The sequence below is a fragment of the Oryza brachyantha genome, chromosome 12 (assembly GCF_000231095.2).
Source record: "Oryza brachyantha chromosome 12, ObraRS2, whole genome shotgun sequence".
NCBI classification, from domain to species: Eukaryota; Viridiplantae; Streptophyta; class Magnoliopsida; order Poales; family Poaceae; genus Oryza; species Oryza brachyantha.
In genome coordinates this window covers 15,985,620-16,003,252 of record NC_023174.2, presented here as the reverse complement: position 1 = coordinate 16,003,252, position 17,633 = coordinate 15,985,620, and the positions used below count along the sequence as shown (strand labels likewise).

General features: G+C 45.6%; 2 protein-coding genes across 2 annotated transcripts; one reads left to right on the top strand and one right to left on the bottom strand.

Moving 5' to 3' along the window:
- The first annotated feature begins 2,187 nt into the window (after positions 1–2,187).
- On the top strand, positions 2,188–5,705 carry LOC102718513 (cation/H(+) antiporter 19-like). The gene is made up of 2 exons (XM_040529607.1): positions 2,188–2,530; positions 3,196–5,705. The coding sequence occupies exons 1-2, from the start codon at positions 2,321–2,323 to the stop codon at positions 5,377–5,379; spliced, it is 2,394 nt and encodes a 797-aa protein (XP_040385541.1). The 5' UTR covers positions 2,188–2,320; the 3' UTR covers positions 5,380–5,705.
- A 2,267-nt stretch (positions 5,706–7,972) lies between these two features.
- On the bottom strand, positions 7,973–14,277 carry LOC102702990 (cation/H(+) antiporter 19-like). Its single transcript, XM_006664145.3, has 2 exons — positions 14,088–14,277; positions 7,973–10,553 (listed from the first exon to the last, which is right to left on the bottom strand). The coding sequence occupies exons 1-2, from the start codon at positions 14,265–14,267 to the stop codon at positions 8,319–8,321; spliced, it is 2,415 nt and encodes an 804-aa protein (XP_006664208.3). The 5' UTR covers positions 14,268–14,277; the 3' UTR covers positions 7,973–8,318.
- Positions 14,278–17,633: the final 3,356 nt, after the last annotated feature.

Sequence of the window (17,633 nt, the reverse complement as noted above, 5' to 3'; positions counted from 1 at the left end):
ACTCCCTCCCAACCGCCTCCCACTCCCAGCCGTCCTGACAACAACGGCCGCCTTCGGGAGACGATATACCGTGGGGTGGTACGAAAAACATAGCAATAGATCAGTAAATTAATTATTAATTATAAAAATTGAAAAATGGATTAATATGATTTTTTAATGTAATTTTCTAATAGAACTTTTTTTAGAAAACACTCTGTTTAGTAGTTCGAGAAGCGTGCGTGCAGAAAAAGAGGAAATCTGGATAAGTTAACCCACTTGGGCCACATCCGCTGCCGTGTAACTTTTTTAAACCCTCGAGAAGACACTCACATTTTGGATGCCATTTTAAATGGTTATGGAAACAATAAAAAAGATAACAGGATAAATTAATATGTGTATCATATCATTGTGTATTGATCAACTTAAACTTCTTACGAGTTGTAACAAAAAAATAAATATAACTACAAATATGCATATTCTAACCTAATGTACCACATATTAATATACCTTTTTCAAAAGAAAATAAAAATATTTAAATGACATGCAAAAACAGGAGATATCTAATCAAGGGATGAAAGTCTTATATTCAAATTCATCATATTTTAGCCTCAATGGAAAACAAAAATTCTAATAGTTTTAAGAGTAGAAATATGTTAAGATTTTTTCCTTTTTCTAATAATTTCTTTGTATAACAAAATTAAGATGTGACCTTTATATACAGGTGCAATGCTATTACAAATATATGCACAAGTTGTTGAAGTATCTTTTTATAATATTTGTTAGCTGGTGTGCATGATATGCGCATGAAAAGCTTACATGTATAGTATATGTTCCCCTGAAAATATATCTCCATAAAACACTAGTACTCTAATAGCTATGAGATCCTATGACTCGAGGATATATATCTCTCTCTAGGGTCGTTTTACTATTCTTAAGAAGTATTTTTAGATAAAAAATTAGTCGTTTTACTATTCTTAAGAAGTATTTGTAGATAAAAAATTAGTGTAAAATTCTAATACTTAAGGTATCTCGAGGTACTAATTTTTTACATAAAAAATATGATAACTCTAGATATTTTTTAATATTTTTAAGAATGATAAAAGAAAGTCATATCTTTATGTTAGTACTAATGTTTGAAAAATATAGCAAATACCAATAAATATGTATACTGTTTGATTGCACCGGATTCAAGGGTGTAAGGCTGTAAGCTGATACAAATAAAAAAATTGTTGGTCAGGGAAAAAGATAGATAGTAATTAAAAAATAAAACCCCAATTTAACTTTGCCGCGCAATTGACTAATCTCCACAAGCTAAATAGTTGTATCTGTAAAATTGAAAAGAAAAGGGCGAGCGTTGCAGCTGCAGTTTCTTTTGTTCGGACTCATTTTATTGCTTTGTTGGATTACCGTCTGTTTAGGCACTCTTTATTTGTGACTTCAAAGATGATTTTCTGTTTATATGGTTTATAAGTTGGTGACTTTAAAACTTTAAAACTTCAAAACTAGTTGTTAGTGATACCTCTAATCTAAATAATTTTTTTTAAAAAAAACTTGAATCTACCTATTGGTTCTACGGTATAAAAGTGACTTATAACTTAAAACATATTAAAAACTGTTTTATCCATCCGTCTGAATATGACATACTCTAGTATAATAAATCTAGATATATGTATATTTGACACGTTAACTTTTTTATACACGTTTAACTATTCGTCTTATTCAAAAAATGTACATAAATTTTATATCATTTTATTTATTGTTAAATATACTTTTATGCATATATATAGATTTACATATTTGATAAAAAAATTAAATAAGATGAATAGTAAAATGTGTATAAAAAAATCAACGGTGTAAATTTTAGAGAATTAGGAGTATTTTTTAGTTCCTGGTAGGAGCGAGATGGCTTAAGAGCAGGTACACCAGGCTATAAGCCAGCTATAAATATATTTTAAAGAGACAAGATGAGAGAGAGAAAAGGGGTGTGCTATCTATTTGTAGTCAGCTATAACATGGGCTCCAAGACACCGGGTGTGTATGACAGGTGAGACATAATAGTATATATGTTTTGTAGGTTGCTAGATTGGTTATAGATGAATTATAGTGAGTGGTTGGCCTTGTGACCTAGCTGACGTGGCACCGGAGGTGGGCCCCATCTCCGCCTATACATAGCCGCCGCCCAACCAACACGCGGCACTGCGGCAGCGAGCGAGGAAGGCGAGTGTGATTTCGTTCGTGCCGGGGGGTTCCGATCACACCACAAATTTGAATCGATCCCTCCAGGCTCCACCACGACGGCGGCGGCGGTGGCGGGGGTTCGGTGGTGGCTGAGACGGAGGAGATGGCGGCGGCGGCGGCGGCGGGGAGCGGCGGGGTGAAGTGCCCGGTGGCGATGAAGGCGACGTCGCAGGGGGCGTTCCAGGGGGACAGCCCGCTGGACTTCGCGCTGCCGCTCGCCATCCTGCAGATCTGCCTCGTCGTCGTCGTCACGCGGGGGCTCGCGTACCTCCTCCGCCCGCTCCGCCAGCCCCGCGTCATCGCCGAGATCATCGTGAGTCGCACGCTCGCACCCCCCCGCGCGACATGGTTTTGTGCTGCGTGAACTTGTGACCCCGGTTCGTCTCGTCCGGGTGCGTGCTAGGGTTTTTGCTGGTTGTTTCGTTAATTTGTTTGCCTCTGTTTCGTCTGGTGTGGTTTGGTGGGGAAGACCAACGAAAGCCTCGGGATCCATCTCTGTTTTTTCCCAGATCAATCTGATTTTAGTTCTCCTGCGATGTGAAGTCGATCTCTCTGAATCGCCGATCGCGAGAGTGGCACGCACCACCAACACGACGACTAGTAGGGAATCGAGGAGAATTTTTGTTTATATCATTTTTGAAAAATATCTTTAGATACCAAATATTTTACCTTGCTACTAAGCATATATATTGCACATATAACCACTTCTCATCTCTATCACACCATTATTCCAGATATATACTACCTCTGATTGATTTTTGATTTACATTTACTATTCATCTTATTAAAAATTATATAACTATTAACTTTTTTAATTATAATTTAGTGTCATCAAAGTTACTTTTAAGTATAATTTTGTATATTTGTAAGAAAAACATCAGATGAATGATCAGATATAGATGAAACACAGAGAGAATAATTAAGTATCTTGCATTTGAACTGATTGGCTGACGATAATTTGTTAACATGTTGGTACAGGGAGGGATGCTGCTAGGTCCGTCGGTTCTTGGCCGGAGCAGCCAGTTCATGCAGCACGTCTTCCCGCCGAAGAGCATGTCGGTTCTGGACACGCTCGCCAACATCGGGCTGCTCTTCTACCTCTTCCTCGTCGGCCTCGAGCTCGACATCTCCGCCATCCGCCGCGCCGGCACCAAGGTGCTCGCCATCGCGCTCGCCGGCATCTCCGTCCCGTTCGCGCTCGGCATCGGCACGTCGTTCGCGTTCCGCGCCACCATCGTCAAGGGCGCCCCGCAGGCGCCGTTCCTCGTCTTCATGGGCGTCGCGCTCTCCATCACCGCCTTCCCGGTGCTCGCCCGCATCCTCGCCGAGCTGAAGCTCCTCACCACCGACGTCGGCCGCATGGCCATGTCCGCCGCGGCGGTCAACGACGTCGCTGCCTGGATCCTGCTGGCGCTCGCCGTTGCCCTCTCCGGCTCGGGCTCGCCGATCATTTCGCTCTGGGTGCTCCTCACCGCTGCTGGCTTCGTCGTCGCCGTTGTGTTGCTGCTCCGCCCGGTGCTCGCGTGGATGGCGCGGCGATCACCTGAGGGAGAGCCCATCAAGGAGTCCTACATTTGCGCCACCCTCGCCATCGTCCTCGCCGCCGGCTTCTTCACCGACACCATCGGCATCCATGCGCTGTTTGGTGCTTTCGTGGTCGGCATTGTCGTCCCCAAGGACGGGCCCTTCGCCGGCGTGCTCATCGAGAAGTTGGAGGACCTCGTCGCCTCGCTCTTCCTCCCGCTCTACTTCGTCTCCAGTGGCCTCAAGACCAACGTGGCCACCATCCGAGGAGCCAAGTCATGGGGTCTGCTCGTGCTCGTCATCGTCAATGCGTGTCTCGGCAAGATCGGCGGCACGGTGATCACGTCCTTCCTCGTCAAGATTCCTGTCCGGGAGGCCGTCACGCTGGGGTTCCTGATGAACACCAAGGGGCTCGTCGAGCTCATCGTCCTCAACATCGGCAAGGACCGCAAGGTGCTCAACGACGAGTCGTTCGCCATCATGGTGCTCATGGCGCTCGTCACCACCTTCATCACCACGCCCGTCGTCATGGCGGTGTACAAGCCGGCGCGGCCGGTGGTACCGTACAAGCGCCGCACCGTGGACAGCCGGGACGCCGACGGCGAGCTGCGCGTGCTGGCCTGCTTCCACACCAACCGCAACATCCCGACGCTGCTCAACCTCGTCGAGTCGTCGCGGGGCACCGGGCGCGGCCGCCTCGTCATGTACGCCATGCACCTCGTCGAGCTGTCGGAGCGGTCGTCGGCCATCTCCCTCGTGCACCGCGCGCGCCGCAACGGCATGCCGTTCTTCAACTCCGGCGACAAGCAGACGGAGCAGATGGTGGTGGTGTTCGAGGCGTTCCAGCAGCTGAGCTCGGTGCGGGTGCGCCCCATGACGGCCATCTCCGACCTCGACACCATCCACCGCGACGTCGTCGACAGCGCCGTGTCGAAACGCGCCGCCATCGTGGTCATGCCGTACCACAAGGTGCTCCAGCACGACGGCGCCTTCCAGTCACTCGGCTCGGCGTACCACGCCATCAACAAGCGCGTGCTCCGCGAGGCGCCCTGCTCCGTCGCTGTCCTCGTCGACCGTGGCCTCGGCGGGCACGCCCAGGTCGCCGCCAAGAACGTGGCGTTCTCCGTCGCGATGCTCTTCTTCGGCGGGCCGGACGACCGCGAGGCGCTGGCCTACGCGGCGCGCATGGCGGAGCACCCAGGCGTCGCCGTGACGCTCTCGACGTTCCGGCCGAGCCGCCCGGTCCCCGACGAGGACCGCGCCACCGACGAGGCGGCGGTGGCGGCGTTCAAGTCCAAGGTCGGCATGGCGAAGGACGGCTCCGTGCGCTTCGAGGAGCAGGAGGCATGCACCAGCGAGGAGGTGCTCGAGACGATCAACTCGCTGTCCATGTTCAGCGTGTTCGTGGTGGGGCGGATGCCGCCGACGGCGCCGCTGGTGGAGAACCCCGACGAGCTCGGCCCAGTTGGGAGCTTCCTTGCTTCGCCGGAGTTCAAGACGTCGGCGTCGGTGCTTGTCATCAAGAGGTACGACCCGGCGACGAACCCGGCCAGCAAGAGCTTCAACCCGAGGGCCAAGCCGCCGGCCGGCACAGACGAGGACGCGCTCGACGAGGAGGTGGACCGCTCTGTCCCCTAATTGCCAGCCTTTGGTAATTAATTTGTTCATTTAAAAATACGTTCTTTTCTTTTTTGCACAAAGCATATGCAATTATAAAAATTTTAAGATTCGTAATACTAGTTAGCACAGGATGTATAGAGTTATATACAATTATTATTCCTTCAGTTGTAGTTTCCAAAGGAGGATGTATAAAGGTTTATATTGTTACGGTTTATACTCAAAGTATAGCTTCGACATTGAGCCAGCATTGGTTTATTCAGCACAGTGGCTCAGCAAGTTGTTTGGCCTAGTTCTTATTTCCATTAGCTTGGGACATTATTTTTATTTCCATTAGCTTGGGACATTATTTGTTAGGATATTTCGGCTTATATGATTTATAGTCTCGTGGCTTTTACATCAAGTTTAATGGCGAGGGTTCTATCTCTATTTTAAATAAACCAAAAAGACCCCGTGCGCCCCTGCCGTCCAAACCTAGGGCGGTAGGGGAGACCACCACCTTTCCCCGTCGCCGCCCCTCTCCACCCTCTCCTCCCGCCTCGCTGCTTGGGAGCCGGCCGGCCGCAATGACGGTGGCGGCGGGGCTCTCACCGGGGCTAGACAGGCGCACAGCGGCATGCGGCGCCCTGCGGCGACACTCGGCGACGTGCAGTGGCGCGAGGAGGTGGCGGATCCGGCCATCCCCAACCTGGAGCTGGCGTGACGGCGGCGTGCAGCGGCGCGAAGAGGTGCTCGGCGGCTCCTGGCGGTGCTCGGCGACGCGCAGCGGCGTGAGGAGGCATTGGAGAGGCAGCGGATCCGGCGCCCCCAAGGTCGGATATGGCCATCCCCCGCCTAGAGTGGGCGCGGTGACTACGTGAGGCGGCTGGGTGGCGTGCGGCCGCGGTGGCGGCTCATGGCCGCCGAGTGGCACGGCGGCGGCGTCCCAGCCGTGATGGCGGCTGGCATTCTCCCTCCTCCGTGTGAGGCGGCGACGGCGGGCGTTTTGCTCTTCCGCGTCAGAGGCGGTGATGACTGGCATTCTGCCAAGTGCCGTCGTCCCAAGCGTTGAGGCTGCTAGGCAAGCACAGCGGTTGCGTTCGGAGCGCAGCGGTCGTGGCTGGTCGGTGCGGGCACAAGCAGCTGGGCAACTAGGACGCCACCGTGGTGGCCAGGTGGGGAGCGACGGCCGGGCAATGGGAGTGTCGGTGGGTGGCGCCAAAGCTAGCGGCAACGTTTCTAATGTCCGCGCAGGTCCAGATGGTTGTGCTAAGGGAGCTGGCGGCGGTGGGTCATCTTCCTCGTTGCAGGTCAGCACCCTCGTCCTTCCTGAAGCTCCTCCCCTTCTCTGTGTAGAGTTTCTAGGCTAGATTGAGGCGGCGGTTTGTCAACGGGGGAAGCTCGGGCTACTGAAACAATGATATCCAATTTTGGGTTCTCCTTCAGTCAAATTTGGCGAGGAAGCCGGTGGATGGTAAAACGGAGAGGTCCTGGGCCAGCTCTTAGGGACGATGGTTCAAAGAAGCCGACCGGTTGAGGGGTGTTGGTCGGGTATGGCGGAAGCCATGTGCCGTCGATGTTCAGACAGTGGTTTCGGAGTGGGTGACGTACCATGGTCGTAGGGGGTTCCGAGCAAAAGCTTAGCTCGATTCTTTAGGCCAACAGTGACTTCGCCTTTGGGCGTAGTAACCCTCCTGAGAGCACTGTTGAGGTATCATTTCTCCCTAGCAAGGAGCTCTTGGTGAAAACCTTGTCCAGTGTCTAGATGGACGACGACGGCGTCGCGACCCTTGGTGAAAACCTTGTCCAGTGTCTAGATGGACGACGACGGCGTCGCGACCCTCGTGTGGGCGCCGTTTTAGAGCCTTTGTGTCGTAGTGGTGTCGTTAGTTCGGTGCTTGGTTTTTCTCTCTGTGGTGTATGTTTGGACGGTTGGCACATGATTCGGTGCGTGTGCTCTGGTGCACATACTTTCTCGCCAACCAGCTGTCGATGTAAAACTTTTCTTGTAACATTTTTTTTCCTATATAAATAAATAATCCGAAAAAACTACTTACGACTGATTTTTGCTCTAAAATTGTAACATTCTAAGAGGGTCATCTTTTTTGCTTTTTAATGAAAAAGTCAAACAAAATATTTGCAAATAAATACTAACTCCGTTTCATAATATAACACTTTCTAGCCTTGTCTAAATTTATCAATTGATGAATGTATATAATCTATATATATGTCTAGATTCATTAACATCCATGCGAATCTAGATAAGGCTATAAAGTCTTATATTGTGAAATGGAGTGAGTAACAATTTATGAATAAAACTTTTTATATATGTTTTTAGCTATCTAAAAGCTTCATAATCAACTCTAAATTTATTATTATTTTGTATAACTAAAATATAATGAATTTTAACATGAAAATAATATTATCAAGAAAATTATATGCACAATGGAAGTCATCGTGCGCAAAATTAAAGCAACGGAGTAGCGCAGTGTTATATTAAAAAATTGATTAATATACCATTCTTTAAAATAACTTTCTAACATAAAATTTTATAAACATATATAATATTAAACCATTCGAAAAACGTACATATAAAAAATAAATATAGGAAATTTTAGTTAGGAACAACTGACCAAACAGAACCTTACTGATATTTAAGTAGCAGCAAAGACCCAGAGATTAATGCCTGCATTACGTACATATATAATCCCATATGCCATGTTATATACACTTCATCGATAAGCAGGTACGAACGGCGCCACGTACACAAAATGCACTCTACTAAAAAAAGACACATACGGTTATATGAACACGCATTACAATGATGGCAGGCTACACTAATTAAGCGGGAAAATCATCATCATCGTCATCACGTACGACTACACGATCTTGTTGCGGCTTTGCATGGTTACGATCGACACGCCAGCACGTCGTCGGCCGGAGCCTGACGGCCGGCGATGAACAAGGAGCTCTGCTCCGCCTCATACGACGTCGTTGCTCGTCGGTGAACGCGCCACCGGCACCACGGAGGATGAGGCGCCGGCGCCGGCGGTCGCCTCGTCGAGCTCGTCCTCCTCCGTCGCGGCGGGTGGCCTCGCCTTGGGGTCATACCTCTTGCTGGCCGGGTTCGCCGCCGGGTCGTACCTCTTGATGACCAGCACCGACGCCGACGTCTTGAACTCCGGCGAGGCGAGGTAGCTCCCGACCGGGCCGAGCTCGTCGGGCTTCTCCACCAGCGGCGCCGTCGGCGGCATCCGGCCGACGACGAACACGCTGAACATGGACATCGAGTTGATGGTCTGCAGCAGCTCCTCCCTGGTGGTCGCCTCGCGCTCCTCGAATCGCACGGAGCCGTCCTTGACGATGCCGACCTTGGACTTGAACGCCTCCACCGCCGCCTCGTCGGCGGCGTTCTCCTCGTCGGAGTGCGCGCGGGAGGGGCGGAACCGCTCCAGCGTGACGGCGACGCCCGGGTGCTCCGCCATGCGCGTCGCGTAGGCCAGCGCCTCGCGGTCGTCCGGCCCGCCGAAGAAGAGCACCGCGACGGAGAACGCCACGTTCTTGGCGGACACCTGGGCATGGCCGCCGAGGCCACGGTCGACGAGGACGGCGACGGAGCAGGGCGCCTCCCGGAGCACGCGCTTGTTGATGGCGTGGTACTCCGAGCCGAGGGACTGGAAGGCGCCGTCGTGGTGGAGCGTCTTGTGGTACGGCATGACCACGATGGCGGCGCGCTTTGCGGCGGCGCTGTCGATGATGTCGCGGTGGATGGTGTCGAGGTCGGAGATGGCCGTCATGGGGCGCACCCGCACCGAGCTCAGCTGCTGGAACGCGTCGAACGCCACCACCATCTGCTCCGTCTGCTTGTCGCCGGAGTTGAAGAACGGCCTGCCGTTGCGGCGCGCGCGGTGCACGAGGGAGATGGCCGACGACCGCTCCGAGAGCTCGACGAGGTGCATGGCGTACATGACGAGGCGGCCGCGCCCGGTGCCCCGCGACGACTCGACGAGGTTGAGCAGCGTCGGGATGTTGCGGTTGGTGTGGAAGCAGGCCAGCACGCGCAGCTCGCCGTCGGCGTCGCCGCTGTCCACCGTCCGGCGCTTGTACGGCACCGCCGGCCGCGCCGGCTTGTAGACGGCCATGACGATGGGCGTGGTGATGAAAGTGGTGAACAGCGCCATAAGCACCATGATGGCGAAAGACTCGTCGTTGAGCACCTTGCGATCCTTGCCGATGTTGAGGACGATGAGCTCGACGAGCCCCTTGGTGTTCATCAGGAATCCCAGCGTGACGGCCTCCCGGACGGGGATCTTGACGATCAAGGAGGTGATCACCGTGCCGCCGATCTTGCCGAGGCACGCATTGACGATGACGAGCACGAGCAGACCCCATGACTTGGCTCCCCGGATGGTGGCGACATTGGTCTTGAGGCCACTGGAGACGAAGTAGAGCGGAAGGAACAGCCCGGTGATGAGGTCCTCCACCTTCTCGATGAGCACGCCGGCGAAGGGCCCGTCCTTGGGGACGACGATGCCGACCACGAAAGCACCGAACAGCGCATGGATGCCGATGGTGTCGGTGACGAAGCCGGCGGCGAGGACGATGGCGAGGGTGGCGCAAATGTACACCTCCTTGACGGGCTCTCCGTCGGGAGACCGGCGCGCCATCCACGCCAGCACCGGGCGGAGGAACAACCAGATGGCGACGACGAAGCCGGCGGCGGTGAGGAGCACCCAGAGCGAGATGATCGGCGAGCCGGAGCCGGAGAGGGCGATGGCGAGCGCCAGCAGGATCCAAGCGGCGACGTCGTTAACCGCCGCGGCGGACATGGCCATGCGGCCGAGGTCGGTGGTGAGGAGCTTCAGCTCGGCGAGGATGCGGGCGAGCACCGGGAAGGCGGTGATGGAGAGCGCGACGCCCATGAAGACGAGGAACGGCGCCTGCGGGGCGCCCTTGACGATGGTGGCGCGGAAGGCGAAGGAGGTGCCGATGCCGAGCGCGAACGGGGCGGAGATGCCGGCGAGCGCGATGGCGAGGGCCTTCTTGCCGGTGCGGCGGATGGCGGAGATGTCGAGCTCGAGGCCGACGAGGAAGAGGAAGAAGAGCAGGCCAAGGTTGGCGAGCGTGTCCAGAACCGTCATGCTTTTTGGCGGGAACACATGCTGCAAGAACTTGCTGCTCCGCCCTAGCGCCGACGGACCAAGCAGAATCCCTCCCTGCATCATCAACCACCACCACAGTTAATTTGCAGAATTACAAGGAAGCAGTGTTCATAACAATGATTTTCGCACGCATTTTTCCAAGGAGATAGATAAAAAGTACTGCTCCTGTCTCCTTTCTTTATAAATAAAATTTGTTGTTTTTTATATGACTATAAAAATAGAATTGGAATACAAAACTCACTTTCTTTTTTTCCAAACACATAGTTGTAACTTTTATAAAATATACTCCCTTTGAGAAATGGAGTTAGATTTAACATATAATCATTAAATTTTGTTTCGATAAATATAATAATTATAGAATGTATACAACTTATCAATCAATCTATATTGTATAAACTTATATTTTAAACCTATCGCGATCTAAATAATCTTTTTTCCCCGGTTAATAGCAATTTTTATGCCTCCAAATCAAATATGATTGTTGCTTCTTAAGCTATTTTAAGAGACAGATAGATCGATAGACATCAAAGTTGGGTTGAAAGGCATGGCAAAGAATAAGCAAGTATATGTCCACAATGTTACATGCTTGATTATGAGTGAACCATTGTTTAATGTAATAGTTGGCACTATTAGTATTAGTCACCAGGACTCTTTTTCATGCTTAAGCAATTTCTGCATAAGTCAAAGAAAGCGAACTGAACAGGAAGCATATAGTTCTTTCAATAATGCACTTATTAACAATTCACCAGGATTTTTCCACGGTTGTACTATAGATATCCTAAATGTAGTTTGACTTGACTAATAAAACAAGAGAGAAGAAACTCAAGCCAAAACTTAGAGGGAAACAGTTTTTAGCATATGGGTGTATATACACCCGTGTGCTTGCATAGAATCTAAATAGTCATAATTGTTATTGTTATTTTTGCTATAACTTATAGAAGTTGAATTTAAACTTGCATGTTGGTAGAGTGAAATAACTCATATTAAACTATCTTCTTAAATTTTTTTCATATTTTTTAATAAATATTTAGATGACATACAAGCAACGGGTGTACCTACACCCGTGTGCTAACAAACTGCCTCTAAAACTCAGAGTCAACCACGAAGAAACAGGTTCACATTCATTTTCTTTATAGCTTCTTAAGAATTAGTGCTGTACTATAGCTATAGGTTACAATAAGATAAGGCCCGCCTAATGGGATATGTTTTATGTATACGAAATGAGCTTTTTTACCATTTTTGAAAAGTATCTCGAGGTAAGAATTTTAGTATAAATTTTTGGTATCTCAAGGTACAATGTATCTTGAGATACTTTTTCAAAGATGGTAAAAAATCTCATACGAAATGAACGTGCAGTAAACTGCAGATTGGCTGGTAAGATAACTGCAGTTGATAAGTCAGCAGACAGCACATGTGGTGGCTTAATGTAAAGATGCGATGTTGTACATATATCTTCGTTTCTTGGCACAACAATGACAACATCTAATTTAAAAGGAATACTCCAAAACTTTTAAATACATGTTATCAATGGTTTAAAAGCAAATACTAGAATACAAATTACAATAAAAATGCTCAAGTCAACTCAAAATTTATGCTTACGAACTTAAGGCTAAATATGAACACATCTTTTTTTCTTCTCCAAAAAAAGATTTTACAGCTCCTCACCGTTACTCTTTTTTAAAAAAAATGTAAAAGGATTTTTGGATAAATCCAAACAGCATTTAGGGAGGGTGGAGGTAATTCGTTTTAACGAGACAAAATGACGTTCAGCAACATGCATATACGGCTAAGGCCCCGGTGCAGGTCACACTCTTCAGCAAACAGATGGCAGCAGTGCCCAAATTAAGTTCCACAACCCAGATTTTGTGGATATCATGGTCGTCGAATGCAAGTCTCGGAGACAAATCACATCTTTCTAGATGGATACTGAAACGTGGTGCCATCAAAGAGCTGTAGCATTGAAATTTAGGGGTTATATATATATATATATATATATATATATATATATATATATATATATATATATATATATATATATATATATATATATATTGAAGATGCTGGAATCTCCTTCCTTCTAGGTCAGCGAATATCTCTGATCTCTAGGAAAAACAAAGTATATAAACCTCGATTACCTGAGGCAGGTATCCCCTAGGTGAGTCTGTATCCGGCCTGCCTGATGCAATTTTGTCTACCACGTGAGCAACACACTGAAGTCATCTCCCCCTTATTATAGGATCTGAGGAAATTAAATTAATGCATATTGATTATATTAGCTGCCAACCGATACCTAATTTGGGGACTGTCTTGCACCAATTTCAGGTGTACAGTAGATGAATTATTTAGATTTTTCTTCCTTTCTTTCTTCTAATGGCCAAATGGTTAAAAAATCAAGTTAAGGAAGGGATCTACGTCTTAAGAAAAAGTTATGGCTACTCCCACCGGTGAAAAATGCTTTACATTTAAGATCATGTTGGGTTAAACTTTTAAAATTTCAATCATCAACAATTTTTTGAATGATTAGTTTAAAAATGGAAGAAATATTAGTACACTTATATTTACCTCAAAAAATTCTTTTATTTAAGTTCATAAACTTATTAGATTTTGCACACATATTACAATATGAAAGTAATTCTACATTTCAAAATTTTAAACATTTGATTTAATATTATTCTAAAACCAAAAATTTATAACCCAAAGAAGTATACTCTTTGCTATTTTCTTTTCTTGAAAAAACAGACTCACCAACCAATTTTTTGCCTGACAATCCTCTCCCTCTCAAGGTCTCACCAACCTCAGTCCTTACACCCACTGCTCATTTTCATATCCTTAATTTCCAACAAGTGAATAAACGAATCCCAAGGAGAGCACCAACTCCTAGATGTGATTGATCTACTTACTTAACAACACCAAGCACGACTTGAATTTAGTACAAACTCCACGGATTTTAAACAATTTTGTCGAGTATATAAAACTTTTTAAATTGCTTAACATGGACTAAAGAGATACCAAGGGATTCTCTTCTAATCCGATCAACTTTTTTAATTTTGAATTGGTTATATTTCCTTTCTAAGTATCTGGTTAACTTAAAAATCATTGGAACGATGGAGATCATGCAAAATCAACATACCATACTTATATTGTGGTAATATATTTGTATTTAAAAATACCTGTATTTCGAAAACGGAGGGGGTAACCATCACTGCGAAACTCAAGTCAACACAGGAGTATCTAATTATCTATCTAAGCAAAGAGCGAACGCATGCATAGCCCCCCACAAAACCCAACCAAATTCTCAGTCAACGCGCGGGGATGTCTCCATCACGATCAGAACGGAAACAGAGCGATGCTGGACGAGGCGAAAACGACTTGCTTGTCCCATCGCCGTTGCTCTCCGATTTTTTTTTTCAACGCAAAATTTCTCACCAATCTCCCCATTCGTCGTCGTGCGGGCGCGTGCCGCTTTCCGAGAGCGATTCAGACTTGAGAGCCGTTCAAATCGAAGGACGGCGGGATTCAAAAAAAAATTTGAGAAGCCAGGGGTTGCCATGGAGGAGAGGGAGCAGGGAGAGGGAGAGGGGGACTCACGATGATCTCGGCGATGACGCGGGGCTGGCGGAGCGGGCGGAGGAGGTAGGCGAGCCCCCGCGTGACGACGACGACGAGGCAGATCTGCAGGATGGCGAGCGGCAGCGCGAAGTCCAGCGGGTTCTCCCCCTGGAACGCCCCCTGCGACGTCGCCTTCATCGGCGCCGGGCACTTCATCATCCCGCCGCTCCCCGCCGCCGCCATCTCCCCCCTCCCTATATATACCCCTCGCCCCAACCACCAAAATCCACTCCCCCTCCTCCCGCTGCTGCTCCTACTACTCGCTCGCGCGGCCGCCGGCAACCCGTTCGCCGCGGCGCACCACGCGGAGGAGGGATCGACGGAATCACGCACGAATGCGAATGCGAACGCGAAGACGAAGACGAAGACGGAATAACACGCGCCCCTCGTCTCGGGCGCTTGGGGCGGAGTATATATAGGCGGGCCGAGGCGCTGCTGCCACGTCAGCACGGCAGGAATCTTAGCAACACAAAAGTAGGATTAGGAGTACAAATTACATGACACAAGGGAAACAGATATGGCATTTATTTTTTAATTAATTAATTAACTAGTAAAAGAAAAATTCACCAGCTGCTGGACCTGGAGTGCTGGCTGGTGTTAAGATTAGTTTAGGACAATAATGCATCTCGAGCTAGCGTTGACGTTGCTGCATTCCACCCCTCCCATCAGCTGTCATAATCAGCCGTAATTAAATTTGTACTTCCTCCGTTACATATTACTCTCTCCGTATTTTTTTATACGATACCGCTGACTTTTAGACCATTCGTCTTATTAAAAAAATTATAATTATTAATTATTTTGTTGTAATATGGTTTATTATTATAAGAACTTTAAATATGTCTTATAATTTTGTATATTTGGATATAAATTTTGAATAAGACGAATGATCAAATGTGGATCTAAAAGTCAACGGCGTCATATATAAAAATATGAAGAGAGTATAATATTTTAAATATATGTCTAGATTCATTAGCACATATAAGAATTTAGCTAAGATCAGACAATCTTATAACATGGGAGAAGGGATAATTTAAAATTCTCCTGCCTATATTTTAACACATGACGTATGTTGATTTTTATTTACATATTTAACCATTCGTCTTTTTTAAAAAATATGTAATTATTATTTAACCTTTAGTTGTTGGGTTTATTAGTAATTAAGTGTATTTTAACTATGACTTATATTTTCCTGCATATTATTTTAGACACGAGATTAGTTGGTTGAGTTTGTTCACATAGTGATCATTAGAAACTAATCTACACACTAAGGGCTCGAAATGTGGGATTAAAACATAGAGGAATAAAAGACACAGGAATGATATTTGAATACTTAGAACTTTTGTTAAATTTCCTCCAAAATATAAGTTCATTGAGCCATTACTTAGGAATTTTATAGCTAGGGTTGTGAAAACTCCTGCCAATCCTTTGTTTCAAAGAGTTATATAGGGAAGATGCCTATAAAATTTTTATAATACAAAATTCCTCCATAGGTGATTTGATTCAAAGAAGTTGTTACCCATCATAATCGTTTGTTAGGACCCATCCGATGTATAGTCCACCTTTTTTAAACCATTCACACATGCATAATACAGCTAGGTACATACTTCATCGTCCGTCCTAAAAATGTCACCTATGACCTAATACCGGATGCGGCACTACTGATGGTATGGAAATTTAAACAGAAGGTTTGTTCATATTTATATATAGCCAGCACCATCTGTTTGTTTTTTATGAGTGTAAGAAAAATTACTTATTAACAATTTAAAAATATTTTATGAATAAAACTTACGTATATATATATTTTTAGTGATCTAAAAGAAAAAATATGTTGAAGAAAAAGGACGTGTTTTAAAATTTAAATTTTTTCAACATCATAAAAAAGGACGTGTTGTTATATTATCTATATGTTTTACCGAGGGAGCATATAATAATCCCTCTCCCTGCCAGCAAACTCTAATTAAATCTATCTTTCTCTCGTATGCATAAAAATAAAGAAACTTTTAGTATATATTGATATGGCTGATTTAAACCAAACTTAAGTAGCAAGTTTTTTCTAGTTCATTAGAGGTGTTAATTTGTAATTAAGATTTTAGTCAATTTTCCACAAGCACGATACAAACATATACACACCAAAACACGTACACTTGCTAAACAGCGTGTTTCGTATATACTAGTTATATTCGTGCATTTTAACTTCAAACGTAAATTTTATTTACAGTATACCAATGAAATAATCTAAAATTAGTTATTTGTTTATTTTTTACGTCGGGCGAGTGTTTATTTTAGATGTACACAAGTTATGTATGGGATAAGTTATGTATGGGATAAAGAAGACTCGTGTGATATGTAATTTTTTCTTTGCGTGTGCACGAAAGATTTGACATGATATATATAGTTTTTTGTGGGTAGTTGTGTTCCTCTTTTTTTTATCTTCAGTTTCCTTATTTTAGTTTCATTCGTACTTATTTTGATTTATTTTTTCCGTGTGCTAGAGTTTTTTGTTTTTGTTGGCAGTTACGTTACTGCTAGCCTGCTATTTTGAAGGGAATTTTTGTTTTCCTTTTCTTCAATGCATAGTAGATTTTCCAGACGGAGATAGTTGTACAACAGAAAGGTGGGAAGGAGGATGACTTTGTTTTGTTTTTAAGTAGTGCTGATAAATGGAGCGAAGCAGCCGATAGCCTAATGGTTACGACAGCCTTAGATGCACATGAGGTTCTGGATTTGACTCCTTGTTAGAGCAAATTTTCTACAATTCTCGTCGGCAGCGAGGCAGGTTGTAGTGAGTTTGTCAATCCCGACCAGGCTTCGGAGGTGCTTATAGGGATATGGTTTATGTGCGTGCGTCCTGAGTGGTAATATGTTTAAAAAATCGATGAATGGATATAATTTATATATATATGTCTAGATTCGTTAGCGTCTATTATGAAATGGAGTGATTATATATATACATATATATCATCTTACTTTTCTATAATGAATTTTTAATTTTATATTAGTTAATTATCTTTTGTTAAAAACACAAGATAAGCGCCGGGGGATGTTTTTTTCTCCGTTAGTTTATAGATTGTACGTAAACGTACAATCTTAATTGGGGAAAAGCAAACTAGCAATCCGGTGTACGTGCGTTTCCTACGTACATGCTCTGACATTTGCTTTTTGATTTTCGCTTCAGCCGACTACCTGTAACTGATATTTATCAGTTTGTCAGTAATACGCATTCCATGCGTGTATTTTTTATAAATAAAACATTTGATTTTTTATGCATGTTTACCATGGTTCTTATAAAAATGTTTAGAAAAAATATGCAAAAATATTAGTTATAATAAAAATATATTTATAAATATATCAAATTACAGTAAAATAAATAACAATTATATGAGTTTTTTAATAAAACAAATGATTATGAGTTTTTAATAAAATGAATGATTAACTACGTGTTAAAAATTAACATCATCTTAATTAAAATAAGGAGTGAGTATAACCGTTGCAGGTAGCTACTTGTAGAGATATTGGAGCCTCCAC

Coding starts and splice junctions, on each gene's coding strand:
- LOC102702990 (XM_006664145.3), bottom strand. CDS start 14,267: ATGATGAAGTGCCCGGCGCCGATGAAGGCGACGTCGCAGGGGGCGTTC. Junction 10,554..14,087: donor GCGTCATCGCCGAGATCATC/GTGAGTCCCCCT, acceptor TTGATGATGCAG/GGAGGGATTCTGCTTGGTCC.
- LOC102718513 (XM_040529607.1), top strand. CDS start 2,321: ATGGCGGCGGCGGCGGCGGCGGGGAGCGGCGGGGTGAAGTGCCCGGTG. Junction 2,531..3,195: donor GCGTCATCGCCGAGATCATC/GTGAGTCGCACG, acceptor ATGTTGGTACAG/GGAGGGATGCTGCTAGGTCC.